This window comes from Melospiza melodia, chromosome 2, assembly GCF_035770615.1.
Source record: "Melospiza melodia melodia isolate bMelMel2 chromosome 2, bMelMel2.pri, whole genome shotgun sequence".
In the NCBI taxonomy this organism is placed as follows: Eukaryota; Metazoa; Chordata; class Aves; order Passeriformes; family Passerellidae; genus Melospiza; species Melospiza melodia.
Window position 1 is genome coordinate 67,029,297 of NC_086195.1, and position 21,377 is coordinate 67,050,673.

At 43.8% G+C, this 21,377-nt stretch overlaps 1 protein-coding gene across 10 annotated transcripts in view; it reads right to left on the minus strand.

The window, feature by feature from the left end:
- The window catches only part of TENM4 (teneurin transmembrane protein 4), a 589,980-nt gene that overhangs the window by 16,414 nt on the left and 552,189 nt on the right, over positions 1–21,377 (minus strand). For all 10 annotated transcript variants that reach the window (XM_063148730.1, XM_063148734.1, XM_063148732.1 and 7 more), the window contains 4 exons: positions 13,740–13,912; positions 10,007–10,242; positions 3,429–3,725; positions 609–2,223 (listed from right to left, as the gene is read on the minus strand). In XM_063148730.1, the coding sequence (XP_063004800.1) occupies positions 609–2,223; positions 3,429–3,725; positions 10,007–10,242; positions 13,740–13,912 (2,321 nt within the window). The remainder of the gene's footprint in view (positions 1–608; positions 2,224–3,428; positions 3,726–10,006; positions 10,243–13,739; positions 13,913–21,377) is intronic.

The following is a 21,377-nucleotide window of genomic DNA, read 5'->3' on the forward strand; positions in this document are numbered from 1 at the left end:
TGGTTTTGGTGAGGATAAATTTCTTTATAGTAGCTGGTGCAGGGCTGTGTGTTGGATTTGTTCTGGAAAGTGTTGGTAACACAGGGATGGTTTTGCTACTGCTGAGCAGTGCCCACACAGAGCCAAGGCCTTTTCTGCTCCTCACCCCACCCCACCAGCGAGGGGGCTGGGGGTGCACAAGGAGCTGGGAGGGGACACAGCCAGACAGCTGACCCTGACTGACCCAAAGGATATCCCAGACCATATGGTGTCATGTAAAGCTGGCGAGGAAGAAGGAAGGAGAGGACGTTTGGAGTGATGGGGTTTGTCTTCCCAAGCCACTGTTTTGTGGGATAGAGCTCTGCTGTCCTGGGGATGGTTGCCTGCTGATGGGAAATAGAGAACGAATTCCTGGCTTTGCTTTTCTTGTACAAGCAGCTTTTGCTTTTCCTATTAAATTGTCTTAATTTCTGTCTATGGGTTTTCTCACTTCTTCAGTTTCCCATCCCACCTGGGAGGAGTGACTGAGCAGCTCTGGTGTGGGGCTTAGTTCCATCTGGTGTTAGACCATGACACCTATTTGCCAACGGCAAGCTTGTAAAAAATGCTTATTAATTTAAATATCTTACCTGTCATGTAACATTTGATATCCTGAGAATTGCTAATGGGGTTGTTGTTTTTGAACATATACAGGTTGAAAGGCATTATGTTATTGCTACTCAGATGCTTCCACATATCATGGTCCGGACTTGTCCAGCGACCCGCTAGCACATCGTAGTCTCTCCGCCCCATGTGGATGAGCTTCGTGAGGGGGTCATACAGTCCTCCATGGTAGCCGATGATGATCTGGAAGTTGGGATTAGTGTCCATATAGATCTCCCCATATGCTGTGTACAGTATCTGCTTGATCATTAAGCCAGTCCCACTGAAGACAGCCAAAGGAGTGCCAATGTTATCGCAGGCTATGTAGAATTCATCGCCGCTGCTGAGCTCCATTGCAAAGAGGTGGCCCTGGAGGTCATAGTACAGGGAGGTGATCTCAGAGCTCGAGTGGTTGTACAAGTGGGTCACCTTTGTTGGGTTGGTCAGATCTGCGTAGAAGAACTGCAAGTGGTGGCCATGGCTGGTTTTGCTGGAGACTCTCCTTCCTAGGCCATCATAGCGGTACTTCACACTCCACCCACTTGCTTTATTGTAGGCTTTGATGAGCAGGCCAGCTGAATTGTACTCAAAAATATCATTGCCCCTTTGCTTCAGGAAGCCATCTTCATCCATTTTGTACTGCACATCCCCCAGTCTAGTAATCCTATCCCTGAGGTCATACCTGAGTGGTGTAAGGCGGGCACTATTCCCTGGACTCAACAGATGGAGGTTTCCATTTAGGTCATAGCTGTAACGCCAGAGAGGTTTGTCATTGATAGACACAGTCTGCAACTGGCCATCAGCATCATATTCATATGAGTAACGAGTTGTGTTTGCGTAAGGGCCAACCTTCAGCTCCTTCTTAACCACTCTACCCATGTTGTCGTACTGCACAGTCATCCAGTACATGAGAGACCGGAATATCTCATACTGGACCTCCTTCATCCTGCCATAGGCATCAAAATGTTTAGTGTGGGTCATGACAGCAGTGGTGATAATCTGGTTGATATCATAGTAGATGACCCCGAATTTACCGAATTGCTCAGTTTTGCCTGACACGTCATCGTACCTGTAGAGATCGATAGGCAAAGGTGTCTCGTTGATGACCGCTTGCATGCTGGTCACCCGGAAGCTGTTGTCATAGTTGTAGTCAAAGCGTGCATTCACCATGCCCTCCTCAGTGAAGCGGAAAATCTGTCGGTCAATGAGGGGCCCTATCTGTCTGTACCTGATTGTGCAGGTGAACCCTTCATTCTGCAGGTTTATGGTCTTCAGCATGCCCGCAGTTTCGTCGTACGTGAAACTGATCTTTGTGGTATCGTAGAGCATCTCGGCTAACTTGGACAGCTTCCCATACTTGTAGATGACGCGTCTCCCAGTGCCCAAGTACAAAGTGTGGAGGAGCTGCTCATCCTCTGTGAAGTCCTGAATTACTGAGGCATTGCCTTCTGGTGGCCGGTAGATGTTCCTGTAGTAACCAATGGAACGAATGGTTTCCAAAGTCTGACGGGCAACGTTGGGCATGGTCACCGAGGACAACCGGTCATTCTTGTCAAACTCAAAGATGTACTGTCTCTGGCTGTGAAGGAGCAGCACCATGGACTGGATGGAAAGAAGAAAAGTATAGATTATATCCCTGTTTTTCCAGCAAAATTATACTCTCACAGGACTTGTAAGATTCCTCAATCCAAAGAGCAGGGCAAGTATGAAAAATCTCTGTGAACCATAGAATTCAACAGTGAAAGGTAAGAAGCTGTGCACAGCACATCAAGTATCCTCAAACAGGAATGGTCAGTGGAAGAAGCAGTTAATGCAGTGAGGAAGGTCCAAGTTCAGAATGCTCAGTTTTTTAAATCACTACCCCATAACTGTCTTACCAAAGTGCCAATAGACTTTGAAAGCTAACTAAATAAGATTGGTACTTAAACAATGCTTGAAAAAGTATCCCCCAACACCCTCCAATGATGAATTAATTCATTGTGTCAACTCATCTTCTATTATCCTCTTCCTCCAAACTTCTGCCCGCATACTTATTTGTTCCAGGATTTTTTTTTGCATATAACAAACAATCCACATAGATTGTATAACACAAGGAGTAAGTCAATACTTTTTCCTTTTTAAAAAGATATGGCACAGCCACAGTTTCCCTAAACTGTTTTAGGGAAACAAAAAAATTCAAAAAACCAGGAATAAAAAATTCCAGTCCCACATATATAATACATGGATCTGTGGGTAATTGAGCAGTGTAATGCTGAATGGTAATACCTAGAAAATATAAGTTCCATGCTAACCTACAGAGTGAAGGCCCTGGGAGACACTGTAAAGTGTGCTAAAAGTATGGCTGAATTAATGTCTTACTTATTAATTATCATGTATTTTTGTAAGTAGAAATGGACCACTTGAAGAAGGCAGGATGTCATACTCTATAGGTTATTGTTTTTCCAATGTTTTCATATGGAAAATCTGGCTGGAAATTCCTACTGCTCACTCTGTTGACTTTATCTGAGCATATTTTATATTGCAGTCAATGAAATAAAGCAAGACTGTGCTTAAAAATCATGTGTCAAAGCTTCACTGTTCACATGCTCTCAGCATGACTGGGAAAAAAACATCTCTGACAATTTTCAACTGCTCTGTGGTGGTCTGGCATGAAAGCCACTTTGTGCACCTTAGTGGGACAGAAGACGAGGACCGGACCATAAGGACCAGCAATTAGCTGAGATGAAGGAGTGCAGCTGTACTGATGTCAAAGGAGAAAACCCATGTGCCTCAAATGCACCATCTCTGAGCGGTAAGACCATTCTTACCTTCTCCAAGTAGGTGTAGCTCCATGATTTACCATCAGCAAAGATTCTGGATGTAATTCTGCCAGACTGATCGTACTCCATCCTTTCTGACATTGTGCCCCTCTGAATCCCTGCAATGTGTCCTCCTGGGGAATAGGTGACATTGACCCCATTCAGTCTGCTGCTGGGTGACCAGAGACTGGGCCTCCCTGCCTGGTCGTAGAGGATGCGGAGCGTGAACTTGCGGTGGTCATCATAGATTTTCTCAGTCCTTGTCACACGATCAAAGTCAAGGGACAGCAGGTTTCTGTTGTGAACCTACAGGAAAAAGAGGGAGAATTAGGAAGCTGGAAACAGTGTAAGTTAGAAACACTAGCCTTGTTTCACCAAGTACCTCTTTACACCACACTGCAGAGTATCCAGCTGTTGATTGCTACTGGATAAGACACAATTTTTAAAGCAAAGAGTTATCCTAACATTGCTTTTATTGACTTCAGTGAGGAGAGAGGCAGAAGTATGGTACTTTTGAAACACCACAGTGAAGGAATATTGCTCATATCTCAAATCTAGATTTAGGACTGCTACAGCAGATGTGACCTACAGAACACAGAACGACAACTTATTGCAAGGAATATTTCCAAGATATTCTACTTATCAAACCTTGAAGACTGAGTCTTTTGCTTTCATGCATATCAGAAAACACTTGTAGAAAAGAGATGGATGTTGTGCCACCATAGCAGAAATCAGTGGTTTGCTCTGAGTTTACTGAATATAATGCAGGCATTGGAGGTTAAGCATTTCTCCTGAGATGAAATATGGAGGCTTTAACCACTGTAGATCTTACAAAGACCAGGAGCTGTCCTGTAAGAGCTGGACCTTTAACTTCACTGTCCTGGGGTTATTCAGAGATGCATAATTATACTCTGATCTTTGGAAATACAGAGGCACTCGAGGTAAGCAAAGGTATCTACTTCAAAGGCAAGAGCAGGAATACATTTCTACTCAGGGATTGCAGCGCACAGCAATACAAAAAGGAGCTGATAATACAACTCATCTTTAGTCATGTGTGCAAGGAGACTTACAAAACCACATCACCACAGGAGCAATGTACTGGTTTGAAAGCAAGGAGGAAAACCAGTATTCCCAGTAAGAGCTTGCAAGTGAAGACAGCTCTTTCTCCATCCCACCACTTCCAAACCTCTTTCAGCTAGGGAACATCTTTCTTCTGGAGGGGTATAGGTTCTTCTTGGATGAATCTCAGACTCCAAAAAGCTGACTTGGTTTTCAGTTCCCTTTGCAGCTATTCAGCTAAGGTCAGTAAACCAGAGTTTGCTGCTTGCTGTGAAGTTTTCAGATTTAGTTAAAAACACTGCCCTATCCTGCTCTGGGTAACACTGACACTCCTAACTGAAGTCTTCAAAAGCATGCAGATGTGGCACTTGAGGACATGGTTTGGTGGGGAATATGGAGGTGGTCTTTATTTTAGTTTGACATGTAGGACTTTGTACGGTTGGACTTGCAGAGAAAGGATGGGGTTGAATCAACAAAGAGGTTCATTAGCCCTGAAGAATAGGAGAGGGAAAGGCTGAATCATTGCAGTGCCTTTGTCTTGCATGGGCAGACATCTATGCGGAAGCCTAGAGAATGGGGACATCAGAAAGACAGAATTCAGAAAAAGGTATTACAGGAGCTGGAGAGAGAAGGAATTGTTGCCATGATGTAAGTGTGAGGATGATGCAAGAGGCAAGTGCAACAACAATTTTCAATTTATGGATAACAAGGATAAAAGGTACATATGACTTCAGGGAAGAAACTCTGTAGAAAGGTAGACAATGCTCTAATTAAATATGTGTGATATAGAGTGTAAATGTGCAATGGGAGAGAAGAAATCAGCCACTATAACAGGGAAGCTGGAAAATAATTAAAAACGTATCAAAACTCTTAAGTACAGATGCACATGAGTAACTAAGAGGAATTTGGTATCTCCTAGGTGCTTGCTGCTATAGAGAGAGAAACACAAGAAGCAATTCCTTGCAAAAAAAGAAAAGCAAAGCAGGAAGTAATAGCATCTCTGCCTCTCATATATTCACAGAGCAGCTCCATCCTGGCAGCTGCAGCTTCTTTTGCTCCAGGTCTTTGCCAAGAAAGCTGGGAAGAGCTCTTCTAGGGCTGGAACAGTCATCCAGGCTGAATAAGGTCTTCCTGAGATGTATGTCAGCAGCAGTGCCACTCACTGGGCTGGAAGGGCCAAACAGCAGGTCCCTCGATAGCTCCTTAAGCTCAGTCCAAATGTCCTCTGACTGGTGCCATAAATTGTTCCACCCTCCCTATGCTCTGGCAAGCAATGTCTGTGCGACTAGTTGAAACCAATCTCGCTTTTCCTGTATTTTATTTTTTAATGATTTGTTTTCTTCCGCTCTCTTGATGTACTGTCTCTTTCATCTGTGAAGTGCTGCAATGCAAACAGTAACCCCTCAAGGTGATAAGCAAAGTGAACCCTACCCTGCCAGTAGCCTCTGAAGAGGGTCTAAATCTTTTTCATACTTGTTCAAGGGCATGCCTTGTATAGAAGTGAATTTTCTGCAGAAGAACTGACAGGGCTGCAGGCTGCAGTCCAATAACTGTGTTTTATGGTGAGCAGCTAAATAAGGTGCCATCCTCCATCCCAGACCTTATTCTGGAATGGAGTCTGAAAACCTCCTGCAAAAAGGTTTTGCCCCTCAGAGTGTTTGACAAGGCTTGTGATCAGCACAGGATCAAGACAGAGTAAATTTAAATCCACAGTTCACAGTGGATTTGACATCCCTTTAAAATGTGTGAGGCTAAATTTAACCCCTAACTCACGTTCCACAGTACTTTATTCAATCCCTTAGCTTCCTCTGCAGAAAAAAGAGCATAAAGACACCACCATCTCTGATTTCTCCAATGCTTTCTTTGGCACTCCTTTAGCTTAACTGATAATTAAACAATGTTCATTGATCTCCCTGGGAACACTAGAGTACAAAAAGGGAGAGGATTTTCATGAAAACAGCCTGGCAACCTTCAGCAGAGGAGGGCACAAATGCTCCTGCAGTGAGGACTCCAGGTGCCAACAACATCCATGTGATGAATGGCTGCCTACAAAGGAACTTCCTCAGCAAACTGCTAAACCTGTTGGAGTGGCCATAGCCAGACCTCAATGTCCTGCAGAAATTGTGGAGATCATCCTGGAACACCTTTATTAGTCAGCATAACAGGAATGGTTAGCACCATATCCCCTTCTGGTCATGTTAGCTATGGGGATTTCTGGGATACTAGGTCTTGATGCCACCACTAACCTGCTGCCAAGGTCTTGGGAAAAAAAAGTGAATTATGACAGGAGTTACCATACCAGGTTAAATAAATAAAAGAATTGAGCCAGCAGCTCTGTCTCTTTTTGTTGTCCTATTTGCTCTATTCCCAGAGATTATTTTACATCCTTCATTATTGAAAACAAGTTTGTTGAATAAAGAACAAAAAAAAAAAAAAAAAAAGAAAAAGAAAAAGAAAAAGGAAGAGTCCTGTTCTTTGAAGCAGGATTTACTTAATTCTCTTAATTCTCTCTCTGCAAATGAAGTCTGTTGCTGCTGTTGGCCAGGGACAGGTGGAATTCATAGCCAGCCAATCTGCAGAGAGATGTCTCACCACCGCGTGGGTGGATAGAGAATCACAACTTTTCATGGGGTGTGTGGGACAGAAAAAGTGAAAGGGGCTGCTTTAACATATTTGTGATGCTTTACAGCTGCCTGGCCAAGTACAGAGCCACGTCAGCACTGATGGAACAAGGAAAAAGCTATCACGGTTGTCTCCTTTCCCTTCATCTGTGCAGAAGTCTCTACTGTGTGCCTTATCCATGCAATAAGGAACTGTGTTTCGGGTTATTTCCTAGGGAGGCAGGTCTGGAAGTGGCCTCATCTTGCTGGGTGCTGGCTGAGCTCATGGCAACAGGCTGCCAGTCCACAAGCACACCATAGGAGGAAAAGGCACAACCCATAAAAAATGGATTCTTGTGATGACAGCAGAAAGGATCACTCTTTACACTGTCCAGATCCTCACTTCATGAAATGATGCTGGAGCCTCCTTGGGATGTTCTTTCCCCATGAAGCACTATGCATTGCTGCTGTCTCATGCGAGCAGTGGGGTGAGGGGAGAGCGAAAGTAGTAACTTAGTCACATATAGAAAAGGGTAACATTTCCCAAAATCAACATCCCAAAAACATGTTGAATTTAACTTTCCTAAGTTTCTCTCCTGCCAGAGAAAGCAGCAATTATTGGTGTGAGGGAAGTGGGGAACATCACCCAGAGAGTATGTTAAATGTTGTGCAATCCCCAGGGAGGCAATTAGCACCTTGCAGGTTGTTGTATAAGGGGTGCAGACGCTGCCATGCATGCACAGACACAGGGCTTAAAACATCTAGTACACCCTCAACAACTTTGAACCCCTGAACACAGCCAGAACTGAGTCCTTTGACCATGTAAGATATACTTCTGATTCACCAGAAGGGTCCTGATAGGCTCAAAATGTGAATAAATGTTGGCAGATTTATACGGATACCAGCAACTAGCCTGAAAATTAATTTTGCACATGTTTTTCCAACTGTAGTACAATATAAAACACAGATACATTCTGTGTTTGAATCTACTACAAAAAATTTTGGGACAAAAAAACTGATATGGGCAGCTAAGCTGTGGTTAAATGAGTGGAAACTGTTTTGAATACCAAATAGCTGTGACCCAGCTGCAGATTTCAGAAGGCCCTCTCTTCTCAGAAAAAGACCTTTCTGAAAATTTCATCAGTTATTAAAATGAAACAAAATATAAAATAGAATAAAATAGAATAGAATAAAATAGAATAGAATAGAATAAAATAAAATAAAATAAAATAAAATAAAATAAAATAAAATAAAATAAAATAAAATAAAATAAAATAAAATAAAATAAAATAAAATAAACCCCTCAGGACAAACCCAACAAAAAAGCGTGATGACAACTGATCTGCAGATACACAGCAGTTCACACTGAAAGAGCAGCTTCAGCTTTCATTACTGTTCGCATATTTTCTTCTGGTAACAAAATACGAGGCTATCAATGCACGGGGAAAAGAACAGAGGCTGGGGTGGAGAGATTGAAGAGAAAGACTTGACAAGTGTGAGCGAGGAGAGACAGGAAAAATCACACCAAAGTGGCAGGGGTCATGCAGCAGGGAATGGGGAGAGGTGAAGAGCAAGGACTGGGAAACACATATCCTGAAACCAGAGCATTGATATTTACTGCCAAGTTTAAGTGTGAATAAATAGCTGCAGTCCTTTTGCTGGGGTGGCATTACACAGCACTAAGCATTTTTCTCAGAGGGTCTGAATTTGCCAGGTGCTGAGCAGCTTCCCAGGAACCGTTCATCAGCCTGTGACTCTGAGACTACCAAGGTACAGGGTGAGTGCACAGGACTTGCTATTACAAGTTCCCAGCTTTGCCAGCAGTTAGCAGATGAATTACAGCTTATTGTGCAAGATCTTTAAACAGCCCTGACAAGTATGAGGTGCGTTGTGCGGAACAATGTTTTCAAAACACATCAGTCTCAAGCACAGAAAGGTCTAGGCACTCCTGGAGGGAGAGTACTGTCAGGCTGTAGCTGCTTGTAACACTTCAGGGAACAATAGCAATTGTGGTGCAATGCCTTGTGAGCCCAGTTCTTCAACAGGTTCAACAGACTACCAATTTCAGGAATCCAGAGTTTTTTCTGAGGTTTCCTAATGAACAGTATTCACAGAATCACTGAATGGCTTGGGTAGGAGTGGGCCTTAAAGATCTAATTCCAACCTTCCTGCCATGGGCACAGACACCTTCCGTTAGACCAGGTTGCTCAGAGCCCCATCCAACCTGGCCTTGAACACTTTCAGGGATGGGGCAGCCACATCATCCTTGGGTGGTCTGTGCCCGTGTCTCATCACCCTCACAGAAAAGAATTTCTTCCTAATATCTAATCCAAACCATCTTTTTTTTTCAGTTTGAATTCATTCCCACTTGCCCAATAACGCTATGTCCTTGCCCTAAGCTCCTCTTCAGCTCTCTTGGAGCCCATTTAGGTAATGGAAGGTGCTCTAAGGTCTCCCTGGAGCCTTCTCTTCTTCAGACTAAACAACCTCAGCTCTCTCAGCCTGTCCTGATATGCTTAGAAGGCTTTCAGTGCTCTGCTCTATGACTACCAGCAGCACAGGTAGAAAACACCTGCACTAACTGGTCTGGTATTTTATAGTTACAACTGTCCCTGGTTTGCTTGAACAGCCTGAGATGATGGATCTGTGTGTCTGATGGGAGGTCACACATTCCCAGGGATGCAGAGGACAGGTTGGGAGATCAGCAGCATCACCTTTGATGGCTAAGGGAACATCAGCACATAAGGAGGCATAATGATATACTACAGTCATAAAGGTTATGTCACTGAGGGTAAACAGACAATTCTCTGTCCTGCAGCCCCATCCCTCTTGCAGACAATACAAATCATACCTATCCCCTTCTGCCACGAGACTGGGGACCGATGAGATGGGAAGTGGAGGCCAAAAGTGCTCGTGGTTCTCACTTACCCTCAGCCGACGTCCAAAGACGGTGACCTGCCCTCTCGCTTGTTCCTTCCTCTGCCTCCACTCCACGAGGTTGAGGCCGTTGTCGATGGGCAGGGTGACATTCCTCTTACCCACCGTGGGGTTGACCGTGCCAGCCAGCAGATGTGGCTCGGTCTGCAGGGCCACCTCCATGCCATTGGCGAGCATCAGTCTGAGGGAGCCATCAGCACCGATGTAGTAGCTGTTTCGGACTTGGTCTGAAGACAGAAAAGAGTTCTTAGCTGAACTTTGGTGATACAGCTCCAGCTCTTCGTTTGCTCCCTTGCCTAGGCTGCACGAGCATTTTGGATGGTTGTAACCAAACACACTCTGTTACTCACCTGTCCCACTCAACGGGAGCAAAACATCATTTTCATCAGGGAAAGTAAACATGTTCAATTGCTTTTTCATTCTGATGAGGTTCGGCACCTCATATTCTTGCAGAAAGCCTTGCACAGGTTAAAAAAGTGAAAAACTGTGTAATCCTTACCAAAGGATGCAGGTTCAAACCTCTTCCTCTAGGCTAAAACACTATGTGGTGAGATATTTGTTTTAAATCAGTCTGACTGAAAACTTTCCACGCTTTTATATCCTAAAATCCTAATTTCACAACAGTATATGAGAAAGTGGGGCCACCTACTTTTCTCAGCTCATTCACTGTCTCACAAGTGACAGGAAATTGCACAGCAAGTTAATGCTAACCAGTTCCCCAAACAACAGCCAATCCTTTCCCTTGAGAAAGCTTTCAGGAGGCAACTGAAGTCCTCATGTTTGGAGAGAAAGCAGAAACATTAAGCTCCCACACATCTCTATACATCTGGCCTCCACTAGCTCATCAAAGATCAGATTTTGAGGCCAGTATTTGGGAATTCAGGAGTTGAAGAGAAGAGCAATCTCTCTTCTACATCCTTCAGGAATCAGGCAGGCTGAAAGCTCATCCTTTGAATCTCCAGCTGGCATTTATCTCTGCAGAGAGTGGCTCATGAAGTGTAAGAAAGCATGAGACTTAGTGCAGAATGGCTTTAAAACATATTATACAAACACTGCCTTATCTGAAGCTCTTCAAAAGCTGGAAAATATAACCATTTCTGTCTCCCAGGCTGCCATAAACTCTTAATTGTTAATAAAAACACCCATTGAAAATTTCCATTAAGGGTTTTTCCTTTCTGAGGCAAGCTGGGTTTTGTTCACTAGTTGCTCTGCCATAGCTCAGCAGGAAACAAGATCACACTGAAATTACCATTTCTTGTCCTCAAGAAATAGATCAGCAAAGAGAACAGTTTGGTATAGTTAGGGAAGAAAACATGACACCAACTGGTCCTTTTTTATGTGGGTTTCATACTGTTCCTGTGGTAGCCAGCTGGAGTTCTGCCACAGAGACCTCAGCAGAACCACTGCTCAAGTTTACACAGCAGTGATAACGAAACCACTGGGGTACAGGATTTTGCCCAAAAAACATACAGCAGTGATCCATAATGCAGATCCAAGTATTTTAACTCTACCACTGAGTATGTAAGTTGATGGTCTTTGACACAGACTCCAGCTAGATAAAAGCCCCTACATGCTTGAGTCTGCAAATGGAAAGAAGGGCCAGCAAGTTGGCTGCCACACCTTTCTTAGATGTGTGGTTTGATGCTAAAGTACAAGGAGATGGGCTTTAAATCAAATCAGTGAAAGATCCCTGACCAGTGAATATATTCCTCTCTCTTTTTTCCTTCACCAGCAAGCAGAGGAAGGCTTGAAGGTTTACCTGAAATTAATCAGACACATGATGTTCTATTTGTGTTACATAAGCACCACAGAAGGGTTATTGTAACCAGTGCTCTGGTACAGTGTGGGGAATGTAAATCCTCTACTTTCAAAATTTTCCCAAGAGAAGACTCTTCCCTGGCTCTGGAAGGCATTTCTCAAGGGCTACATGAAATCCATAGGCCGCTGAATGCTGTATTTTAGACTGCTCTGGCTCTAGGGCACTACTGCCCTACTTTGGCATTGAACAAATGCTCATTTTGTCACTAGTCCAGAAGACAAAATCCCACTGGACTGTTGATGTGCCTGTTGTAGAAGCTCCTAATATCCTACAGGAATTGCAATCTTCTGAAAATGCCTTCTCAGATCTCACCTGTTCACAGTGTGATCCAGATTTCCTGAAAGGTTCACCAAGAATTTGGTTCACCAACCTACCTCTTCTGCAACATTATTCAAATCTTTAAGTGAGTTTCTTCAGATGCAAACAGTTTCATAATTCTATACTTCTGAAGATAGTTAAGCTGTTTGTAATTCTGCATGTCATAATGGCCGGATTGTCCCTGTGCCAGAGGGCAGGACAATGACAGAATTGACTGTGGCACCATTATGTAACTGTGCCTTCAGTGCTGAGTGTATAAATCACACCACAGTCAATTTTGTCACTAAAGGGCCCCCAACAGTGGGCTCCATTGCTTAATTAGGCTCTTGAGGTGAAGCCAACCTCATGTCTGTGCTGTTGCCACTCATCTTAATGTGAGTGAGATGGGGTGGGGTAGGTTGCATCTGTCTAGCAGTAAAGAATAAGAAAGTCATTGTATTTCCCTACAGGAATATGGGGACAGTTTGAGGGGGCTAGAACCCTCTCAGCTGTTCTCTCCAGAAGGGTAAAAGCAGTGTTTCAGGCTTTCAGGTTTTTAGTTTTCAGGCTTTTCATAGCAGGTACCTTCTTGTAGGAAAGGCTGATGTTGTTACAGGGAGGGGGAAAGAAATCGTATCCAAGAGATGTGGGAATAAATGTCATTCTGGAACATGCTTGCCCCACTTGGAGCAGTTTGTTCCTCACAAGGAGGGAAAATGTTTCACACCCCACTGTAATCAGTCATAGCCAGAGTGAATGAGATCTGGGGAGTAAAGAAAGCAGAGTCTGAAAGTTCCCTCCCTTTCCCCAAGCCCAGAAAATAGGTGTGATAGCTCATCCTGATCCCAAAGAGGCTTCAGCTTTCAGACCCTGGAGATCCAGGCTGGCACTGTGCAGTACAGGCTCTGCCAGTACCAGCATGTCAGCACAGTGGTCCCCTGCTATTTATTCCTCTTTTATTTCCCACTTCATTCCCTTTTCCTCCACTGAATCAGTCCTCTGCTTCCCACCTTCCTACCACAGGCACAACCGTGCTCATTTCCCACAGCCATAAACTGGTCCCACCAGTCCTACCCCACCTGCCCACTTCTCCTTTGTACCTCTCCACGCTACCTCTCAGCTCAAATACAGACCTTTTGGGCACAGGGATGGTCATTTTTCTGGATGCCTCCTTGTGAATGTTTGAAACACCAGTGAACAAAGAATCAGATCTCCAGCAACCAGCTGGAAGCCTGTTCCAGAAGGATAGCAACTGTTAAGTCAGAAGCCATTAAGAGACTGAAGCAAAGGGGTTGGCTGGAAGCGTGGCTTGATTTATGCAACCCTTTTAGTTACTACAATAATGGTAATGATGATGGAGGACTGTGCTGCACGAGCCTGCATGGCAAGGGGACTGACTGAGAATGGAGCACAAAAACAGCTGCAGAGCACCCACGGTGCTAGGGAATGAGGCTAAGTAGGTGTGAGTGTGTGTCTGTACCAGCATGTGGGGAGCTCTGGTGCACTGAGAATGCAGGTGATTTTTGGCACTGGGATTATCAAGACGACGCCTGTTTCCTGATCCATTGTGTGCAGTCTGGTCAGGAAGGGAATGGGGGCCCAACCCACCTTGGAGCAGGGTGTAGAAGGCCCCTGATGCGGACAAATTGGTTGTAATTGTAACATCATCCTTGCTGGAGGTTTCCACCTGGACGTGCACAGAGCTGTCGGTGTCGCTGCGGAAGCTGCTCACTTGCCCAGTAGGGAAGGTCACGTTGGTCAGGCGGCCAAAGCTGTCGTATCTGAAAGAGAGAATGTAATGAAGTCAACAGCATCAACAGAGGACGAATTATCCTATGAAGTGTAGATCAATTCTTCAACTCATCATCCAGATTTTTCAGAGAGAAAAATGCACTGTCACTCTTTCAGACAGTCTTGATTTTTTTTGTCCTCATGAGAAGAAAATCACAGCTTTTAGCTGAAGAAATTGAAGTAAAGAATAGAAAAATACTAAAAACATATTAGCTTGTACTTACACAATATTTTTACAACACTCCTCACACCTGCACTATGCGTCTTGTTTAAAAGAGTAACTTTATTTTCCATCTCAAAGCAGTGGCCTGTGCATCCTGTCTAGCAGAACTAGGAATTTCTGAAGCTCACCAACTGATTTGTCTGATTGTGTCCTGAGCTCAGTAATTTATTTTATTTTTTTTTTTCTCTATCTAATTTTAAAAAGCTGTATATTAAGGTAGCAGCAAGGACCAGATTGGCCACATCAGATAGAGAATTTCCTTTGTGAACGTGGTATAGAGTCCTGAGCATAGATGAACCCCCATGTCTACCTTTTACTGTTCCTAGGACCATATGGAAGTACTGATTTAAAAGTGTAAAAAAGCAGACCAGTTTTCACCCCTACTGTGTCCTTGGCCTTTCCAATGAAGAATCAACATAAGCACCATCTGGGAAGGTTTCTGTGATGTGGACACCTGTGTGCCAGGGCCCAGGTAAAATAAGCTTCATACACGCAGGCCCCACAGCAGTTAACAGGCTGGAGGAGTTATTTTTTGGTTAAAAGAAAAACAGACACATGTGTCTAGAGCCCTCCTGAGTTAAGGGAGCAAACACCTCATTATGCCTCCCATCTGTGGCATTACAAAAAGTTTCACAGACCCAAAAGGCTGGCAAGGGACCTTTGCAATGAGGTTACTGTAGCTGAAATGGAGAGCAATAGGGAGCTCTACTGGCTAATCTGTGGAGGGCTGTTGAACCTTCTGATGAGAGGGACCTTCAGGGAATTTTTATTTAAATAGTTAGGGAGAAACAGAAAAATTCCAGCAAATCAATTAGGGATAAATGTTTGGCTTTTTTCAAGTCCCGCCCACAACTCTTTTAAGAATGATTTATATGAAACTAAGTAGATTGTATTATGAAAATTTATCACTTGGGGAAGCAAAGTAAATGGTGGGCACCCTAACAATGGGTGTTCTGAAGAGGATTATAATAAATTGCTTATTGTGTCTACTGAGGATGTGACAGAAAGTAAATGGAAACAATGAAAATTCAGATTAGAAGCTGCAGAACATTTTCAAGGCCCACGGTTGCTCCAAGCAGAGGAACAGATGGAGCACTGCAAATCCCACTGTCCAACTCTTTTAAGAATAAGTTAGAGAAATGTCTTAGAGGGGATCTGGATACAGATGATCAGACCTTGGAGGGAGCAGATGGTTGAGGAGCTCTTGATGCTTTTTTTGGGACTACTCTGAACTAGGGAATAAGAAAATACACCCCATCTAATAACAAAACCCAGAAAACAAAAAAAAAATCCAAATAGAAGAGGGGAGTGGAGGCAAGGGGAGGTGTGGGGGGAAGGCAGGGCAGGGCAGGGTAGGGTAGGGCAAGGCAATGACAAGGTGCTCTTGACCTGTAGTTGATGAGAGACCCATCAGCAGTCACTGGACTGGCTCTGCACTATACAGAAAAAAATTTGTCTCCTCTTCCACTCTCATTTTGCCAGATTCAAACACAGTGCTGGTTCGAATCACACTTCACTTCTGAAATATGGTGGCAGTGATTTAATGTGAGGAAGGGCTGGTTGAAAAGATTTTTGCCCAAGTTGGGTTATAGTGACTAAGTGGGTGACCTCATTGCAAATCTCTGCATCCCTCAGGTTTGGAGAGATCATCACATGAGGCTTTTCTTGCCCACTGAGCAAAAGGGGAGGCAGAAGGATAGAAGAAAGTATTTGCCCTCCACAGTCAGCCTCAGAGTCATGGATTATCCAAGCCTTGCCCTTCCTCTCAGATGTCCTGGCAATCAATCAGCCACTTGTAAAATGGAAAAGAAAGAAGAAAAAAAAAAAAAAACCCAAACAAGAAAAGGTTGAAAACAGGACTGCATTGCAGGAGTTTGGCAGAGATCAGTTAAAGCTTTTCCAAGCAGCTAACAGCACACAGCCTGGATCTGAGCTGCATCTCCATGCAAGAGCCAGAACTAAAGTGCTCCCAGTACCAAACTATTTACTCCAGATTTGTGGCTGCCCTGTTTGCACTGAGACAAATGTGTTTTGCTTGTACTGTCTCCAGTCACCTGCACATCTCCTCCTAAACCAGCATGTGAATCTTAAACAGAAAACATCACAGGCAGTCTCTTTACCCCATCTGCTGATACAAGACACAAGGGATATGACTTAGTCTTTCCTCTGAGCAGAGAAAACATTGTTATCACTGAAGGTGTGTTGTGTAACATCCTACATTCCTTCTACCACAACGTCAATAGTCCTAGATATACAAATCAGTCTGAACTGTAAGGGTAGAATCAAGTTTGAAAATGTTCTGAAATTTCAGTAAGATGAATCTGAATTTGGCATCTCTGACTTGGTGGATTAGTAGGTGTGAGGGATTTATTTCTATTGCCTCATTTAGATTTTAAAAATAAGCCGCTCCTAAAAGTAAGCCTGATTCACCTCCTGAAAACAGTGTCACAAATCTAGATGTGTTGCACTGAAGTCCAATGGGTGACTTTGGTGTAACAGGTGTATAAAAGGAAGCAGGTCTGCAGGTTAGGGAAATAAGGAGTGCAAAAGCCAGGATGCAGGCAGAGAGCTTGTTCAAGTGGTAAGAGCTGAGTCAATGTCCTGTGAGTCACAGCTTTTTATCTTAATTGAATGGCACTCAAAAAATGCTGAGAGCGAGCACAAAACCTTTACTCCATGCAAGTCCTACTTATGTGCTCCCAAGAAAGCCTCAAAACCCTGTGGATACTCAGTTTAACAGCCCCCAGCAGCAGCAGACAGCCAACTCTTTATATTCAACAAATCACAGAAATACAAATTGGTTTGGGGTGAAAGGGACCTTACAGATCACCTTGTTTCACCCGCCTCACCATGGGCCAGGACACCTTACACAAGATCACACTGCTCTGAGCCCCATCCAGCCTGGCCTCGAACACATCCAGAGCTGGGGCAGCCAGATCTCCTCTGGGCAACCTGTGCCAGTGCCTCACCACACTCACAGTAAAGAATCACTTCCTATCATCTGCCCTAAAACCCACCCTCATTCAGTTTAAAGCCATTCCCCCTAGTCTTAATGCAGGATGCTCTTATTAAAAGGCAAACAGTGCCTTTTTATATAATATTATGCAGTGTAAAAGAAATATTATTTTACATAGTATTTCTGTAGCACCTTTTTAGCAATATTTTTATAATATTCCTGGACCTCAAGCTTCTAGCACCCTCACAAATGGTTCTCCACCTCTGCTGGGCAAATAAATCATATTTGCAAATATGCAACTGGAGAAACCTGCCAGTAACCTTTCCTTGTGCAAATTAGGCTAAAATAGCAAGAAAAAAAAGAATGAAAAAGCGTGATGGCACTTAGACCTCTGTGCACACATTCTTCTTGTGAAGTCAAAATGACTAAGTACAATTCACTTAATTTACATGGATACATTTTTACAGGTGTACAAAACTCACAGTACTTCACCAAAAGCAAGGACTCCCATTTGGGACTTTGGATCCTGAGAAGCAAGGCTACCTTTGGACCAGAACAGTCTGGAATGATCTGCTGGTACTGGTTTAAGATGTCTGCAGAAGTACATTAGACTTTTGGCATATCCTTAGTCACCCCATTAACCTTCTTCAGAAGGAACTAGGACCATCTGTGTTTTCTGCATGTGCAGGAGCTGCTGCACCTCTTTGCCCAACAGACGGACAGGAACCTGCCAAGGACGGGCTTTGGGGGTGGACAGCTTACTGATCTGCAGCTGCAAGAAGATCCTGCCTTACAAAGGAAGAAAAATGAGAAGATAGAACAATGAGACCATTCCAATTTTTATTATTATTTTTAACTGGTGACAGATGAAGTGTAAAATGCTCACGTCCAGACTAAGGCTCCTTTTAGCACTGTGGTGGCAACGTAAACGGAGGTGTGGGAAGCCCATTAGCATGAACACACACAGCATTTTCTTCTTGGCAAGCAGTTCTTCTTCTCTTTTCTGTTTTTACTCAGAACTGGAGCATTTTCCCCCTTTTCCCTGATTTAGCTCACAAACACATACCTGTCACATACCCACAGTCTCCCAGGAATGTGCAGACTTGCACATCCCAGAGATAATATGCTTGACAAGTTAAATGTGCTGATTCCTTCCACCTCTGCTTTCAGCCCTATAAAGGCCCTAACAGGGCACACCTCAGCTTGGAGAGGAAAAAGCCAAGCAACTGGCTCTTATGTAGCTGCAGGTGTGCCCTGGTATTTGCAGTAACATAAATCTCTCCTAGTCACCTCATTTTGCAGCTAAGCTGCCTAGCCTGTTTCCACAGCATCAGGATTTAGGGTTGGGCCAGTTTTCATCACAGCCTAAGACTTCTGTGTTCTCCAAATGCTCTGAAAGCCCCAGAATTAAGGAAATACTGAAGCATGGGAGTGCACACAGCAGCCACTTGGAGCAATGAATCCATCACCTGCTAACACAGCTGCTGCCTCCCATTCAAACCTGCTGCAAAGCCGCAGCACTTACAATTACAGTGGCAATTATTAGGCCAGCAAAGGAATCCGTTACCATCCATTCCCAATTGGAAACGTACTTAGCTAAGGTTCAATGCACAGAATTAAAATGGTATTTGGTGCTTATGAGGTCTAATTGTTGGCTTGTAAACATTCAGAGCTTTCATTTATCACATTACCATTGTGTAGAGACCTGGACCTTGGGAATTAAAGAGCATCCTTAGTACCATCTATTCAGAAATCAATTTCTTGCCTGAGTTTCTGCATTTCCTCATTTTAGCCTCTTCACATTTCATCAGCCTTTTAAAACACAAGTCAAATAGATCAGAAAAAAACTCACTATAATAATATTGCATTTAGTGCCAAAGTGCCTAAATGGACCTTGCAAACTATATTTTGCATGTGATTATACCAACGTGCACCCAGTGCCTCTTAACAAGCTCGCCTCATCCCAATTTTTCAAAGAACATTAAACACAACATTGAAAACAAATCTATAACAGACAAACTGATAATACTCAAAAATGCATGAAGGCAAGTCCTCTCCCTAATGACCAAAGACCAGGTTGTGGTCACAGTCTACTGAATTTTCTGACTGCCCAAGAAAGAAGAGGAAGATCTCGTTCTAGCTTTATGATATTCATAATTCCCTTGATTCTCAACTAAACTTTGCTATCAGGCATGAACTTCAGGGCAGGACAGTGGCTCAAAATGTGACCTCATGACTTACAGAGGGTACTGGAGAACTGCTATTTTATCCTGGCACCTAGTGGAGCTTCACTGCATGTTTGTCAGAGGAACAATATCGAGAATCTCATCATTTTATCATGTAGAAATTGTGGAACAAGTGGAACCAAGAAATCTTGCTAAAAGAGGAGGGAGGAAAAAAAGCCAAAGGTGTTTCTCATACTCCAGTCTGCTGCAGGAGTAGAACAAAACCCTCACTTGAACTACACTAAATCAAATCCTGTAGAACTCTGTGTATGATCTGATAAATCACAGTCACACCGACCAGGGCACTGCCTTTGGCACTAAAAGCTGCTGGTGCTGGGTGGGACCTCTGCTGAGCCCTGGGGGTCACTGGGAAGCCATTCAAGGTCCTCCTGCATGCTCAGTCCAGCTGGCTCCTACCTTCCATCCATTACAGAGTGTGAGGTTTGGCAGAGTTAGGTTCTCTGTAAAACAGCCTCCAGTGTTATGGGGTCAAAACTCCCCTTACCGCTCATATGAAGACCTGGCTCCATGAGATCCTTTGCCCTCCAGACAACTGTGAGTGACTTCTTGGGTAGTCCGTGAAAAGGTTTTGAATTTCTGGGCTTGGCTGGAGCAATGTGTAAGTGTTTGAGTCTGTACGGGAGGAGGCGACCTTCAAAACTAATTGGACACACACAGGACCTAAGTAAAAGAGCCTCATCTGGGCTAAATAATGCATAGAAGGTTTGACTTTGGCTGAGAGGGAAATTGAGTTAATGTACAGTGATAACATCTCAGTGAACTAATCAAGATAATTGCCGTATTCTTGATTTAAACAAATCCATTAATAAGAATTTCCGGATTCTGAAGCAGACAAACAGCAACTGCTAAGAAACTTTGTAAAGGCTGGTAGCAATTTTTTCAGGTCAAGTTAAAAAGCAGCAACAACAAAGCAGCAAGTACTCACACAGCATCCTTTGTCTTTTACTGGAAGAGTGGAACAAGAAGTCATTTCCCTGGCTGAGTTTCCAGATCAACTTCCTTTGCTGCTGATTATCACTGTTACTGTCACCAGTTCAATGGGAAGAAAAGTCTTTAATCCAGTTACTGGACAAGCTGAGCTGCACTGCATTAACTGACAGCTAATGTCAAGCCCACTGCAGGGGCAGGAAAGGTCTATATAATGCTAAAATCCTCAAAGTAGTCATAGACAGGTCTTTGGAGACAGGCTAATTATTGTGGGGAGCTAAGTTTCACTCAAACAAAAAGGGAAACTGCACACCATTATACATTGAGTCTTACTCAGAGCTAAACCTGATAAAACAGGATTGTTAGAGCAGGCTTGGTGTAGGATGTGTGAAAGGAAGAGCTGTAAGGGCTGTGAGCGAGATTGCCATTCTCTGAAGCCAACACCAGTCTCTTTCCCCACAGAAAGGCAGGGACAATGTGCCAGTCCAGCATGAAGCCTTGGAGGACCTGGATTCCCTGGTGTGCCCTAAAGACAGACCTCCAGTACTCCATCAGTACATCCTTCCTCCTTCCCTCCTTTGCAGAGTCACGCCAATGTGCCCACATGTCAGAGCTCTTTGCAGCCTTATGGTAAAGGCTAAGAAATGGCCTGGTAAGAACAGCACCTGGAGGAGAACCAGAGATGCCTGCTATGTTGGCTGGAACTAGATGTTCTTGAAGGTCCCTTCCACCCCAAGCCATACTGTGATTCCATGATGAACATGTAGCGATGCCACTCTCACAACACCACTGCTCTGTGATGCTGGGTTTCTGATTGATGGTCCTTTGTAGACAGTCAGGTGAAAGGTATTTACCTTTTGAGGACGTTCTTCATGGTAGAAGAACATGGTGCCACTGGTGCAGTGTAAACTTGCCAGCTGGATTTGCTTTACTGTTAACTTTTTAGGCAGCAGTGTCCAGCTTGCCCTGGCACACAAACAATTCTTGTCAGCTGTGAGAAACATGAAACTTTTCCTCAGAGTCAGATTTGATGCCATTATTTCTTTGGCCATGAGCAAAACAGAAATATGAACTTCACCCTTCCCCTCAGTCGGGACTGAAAA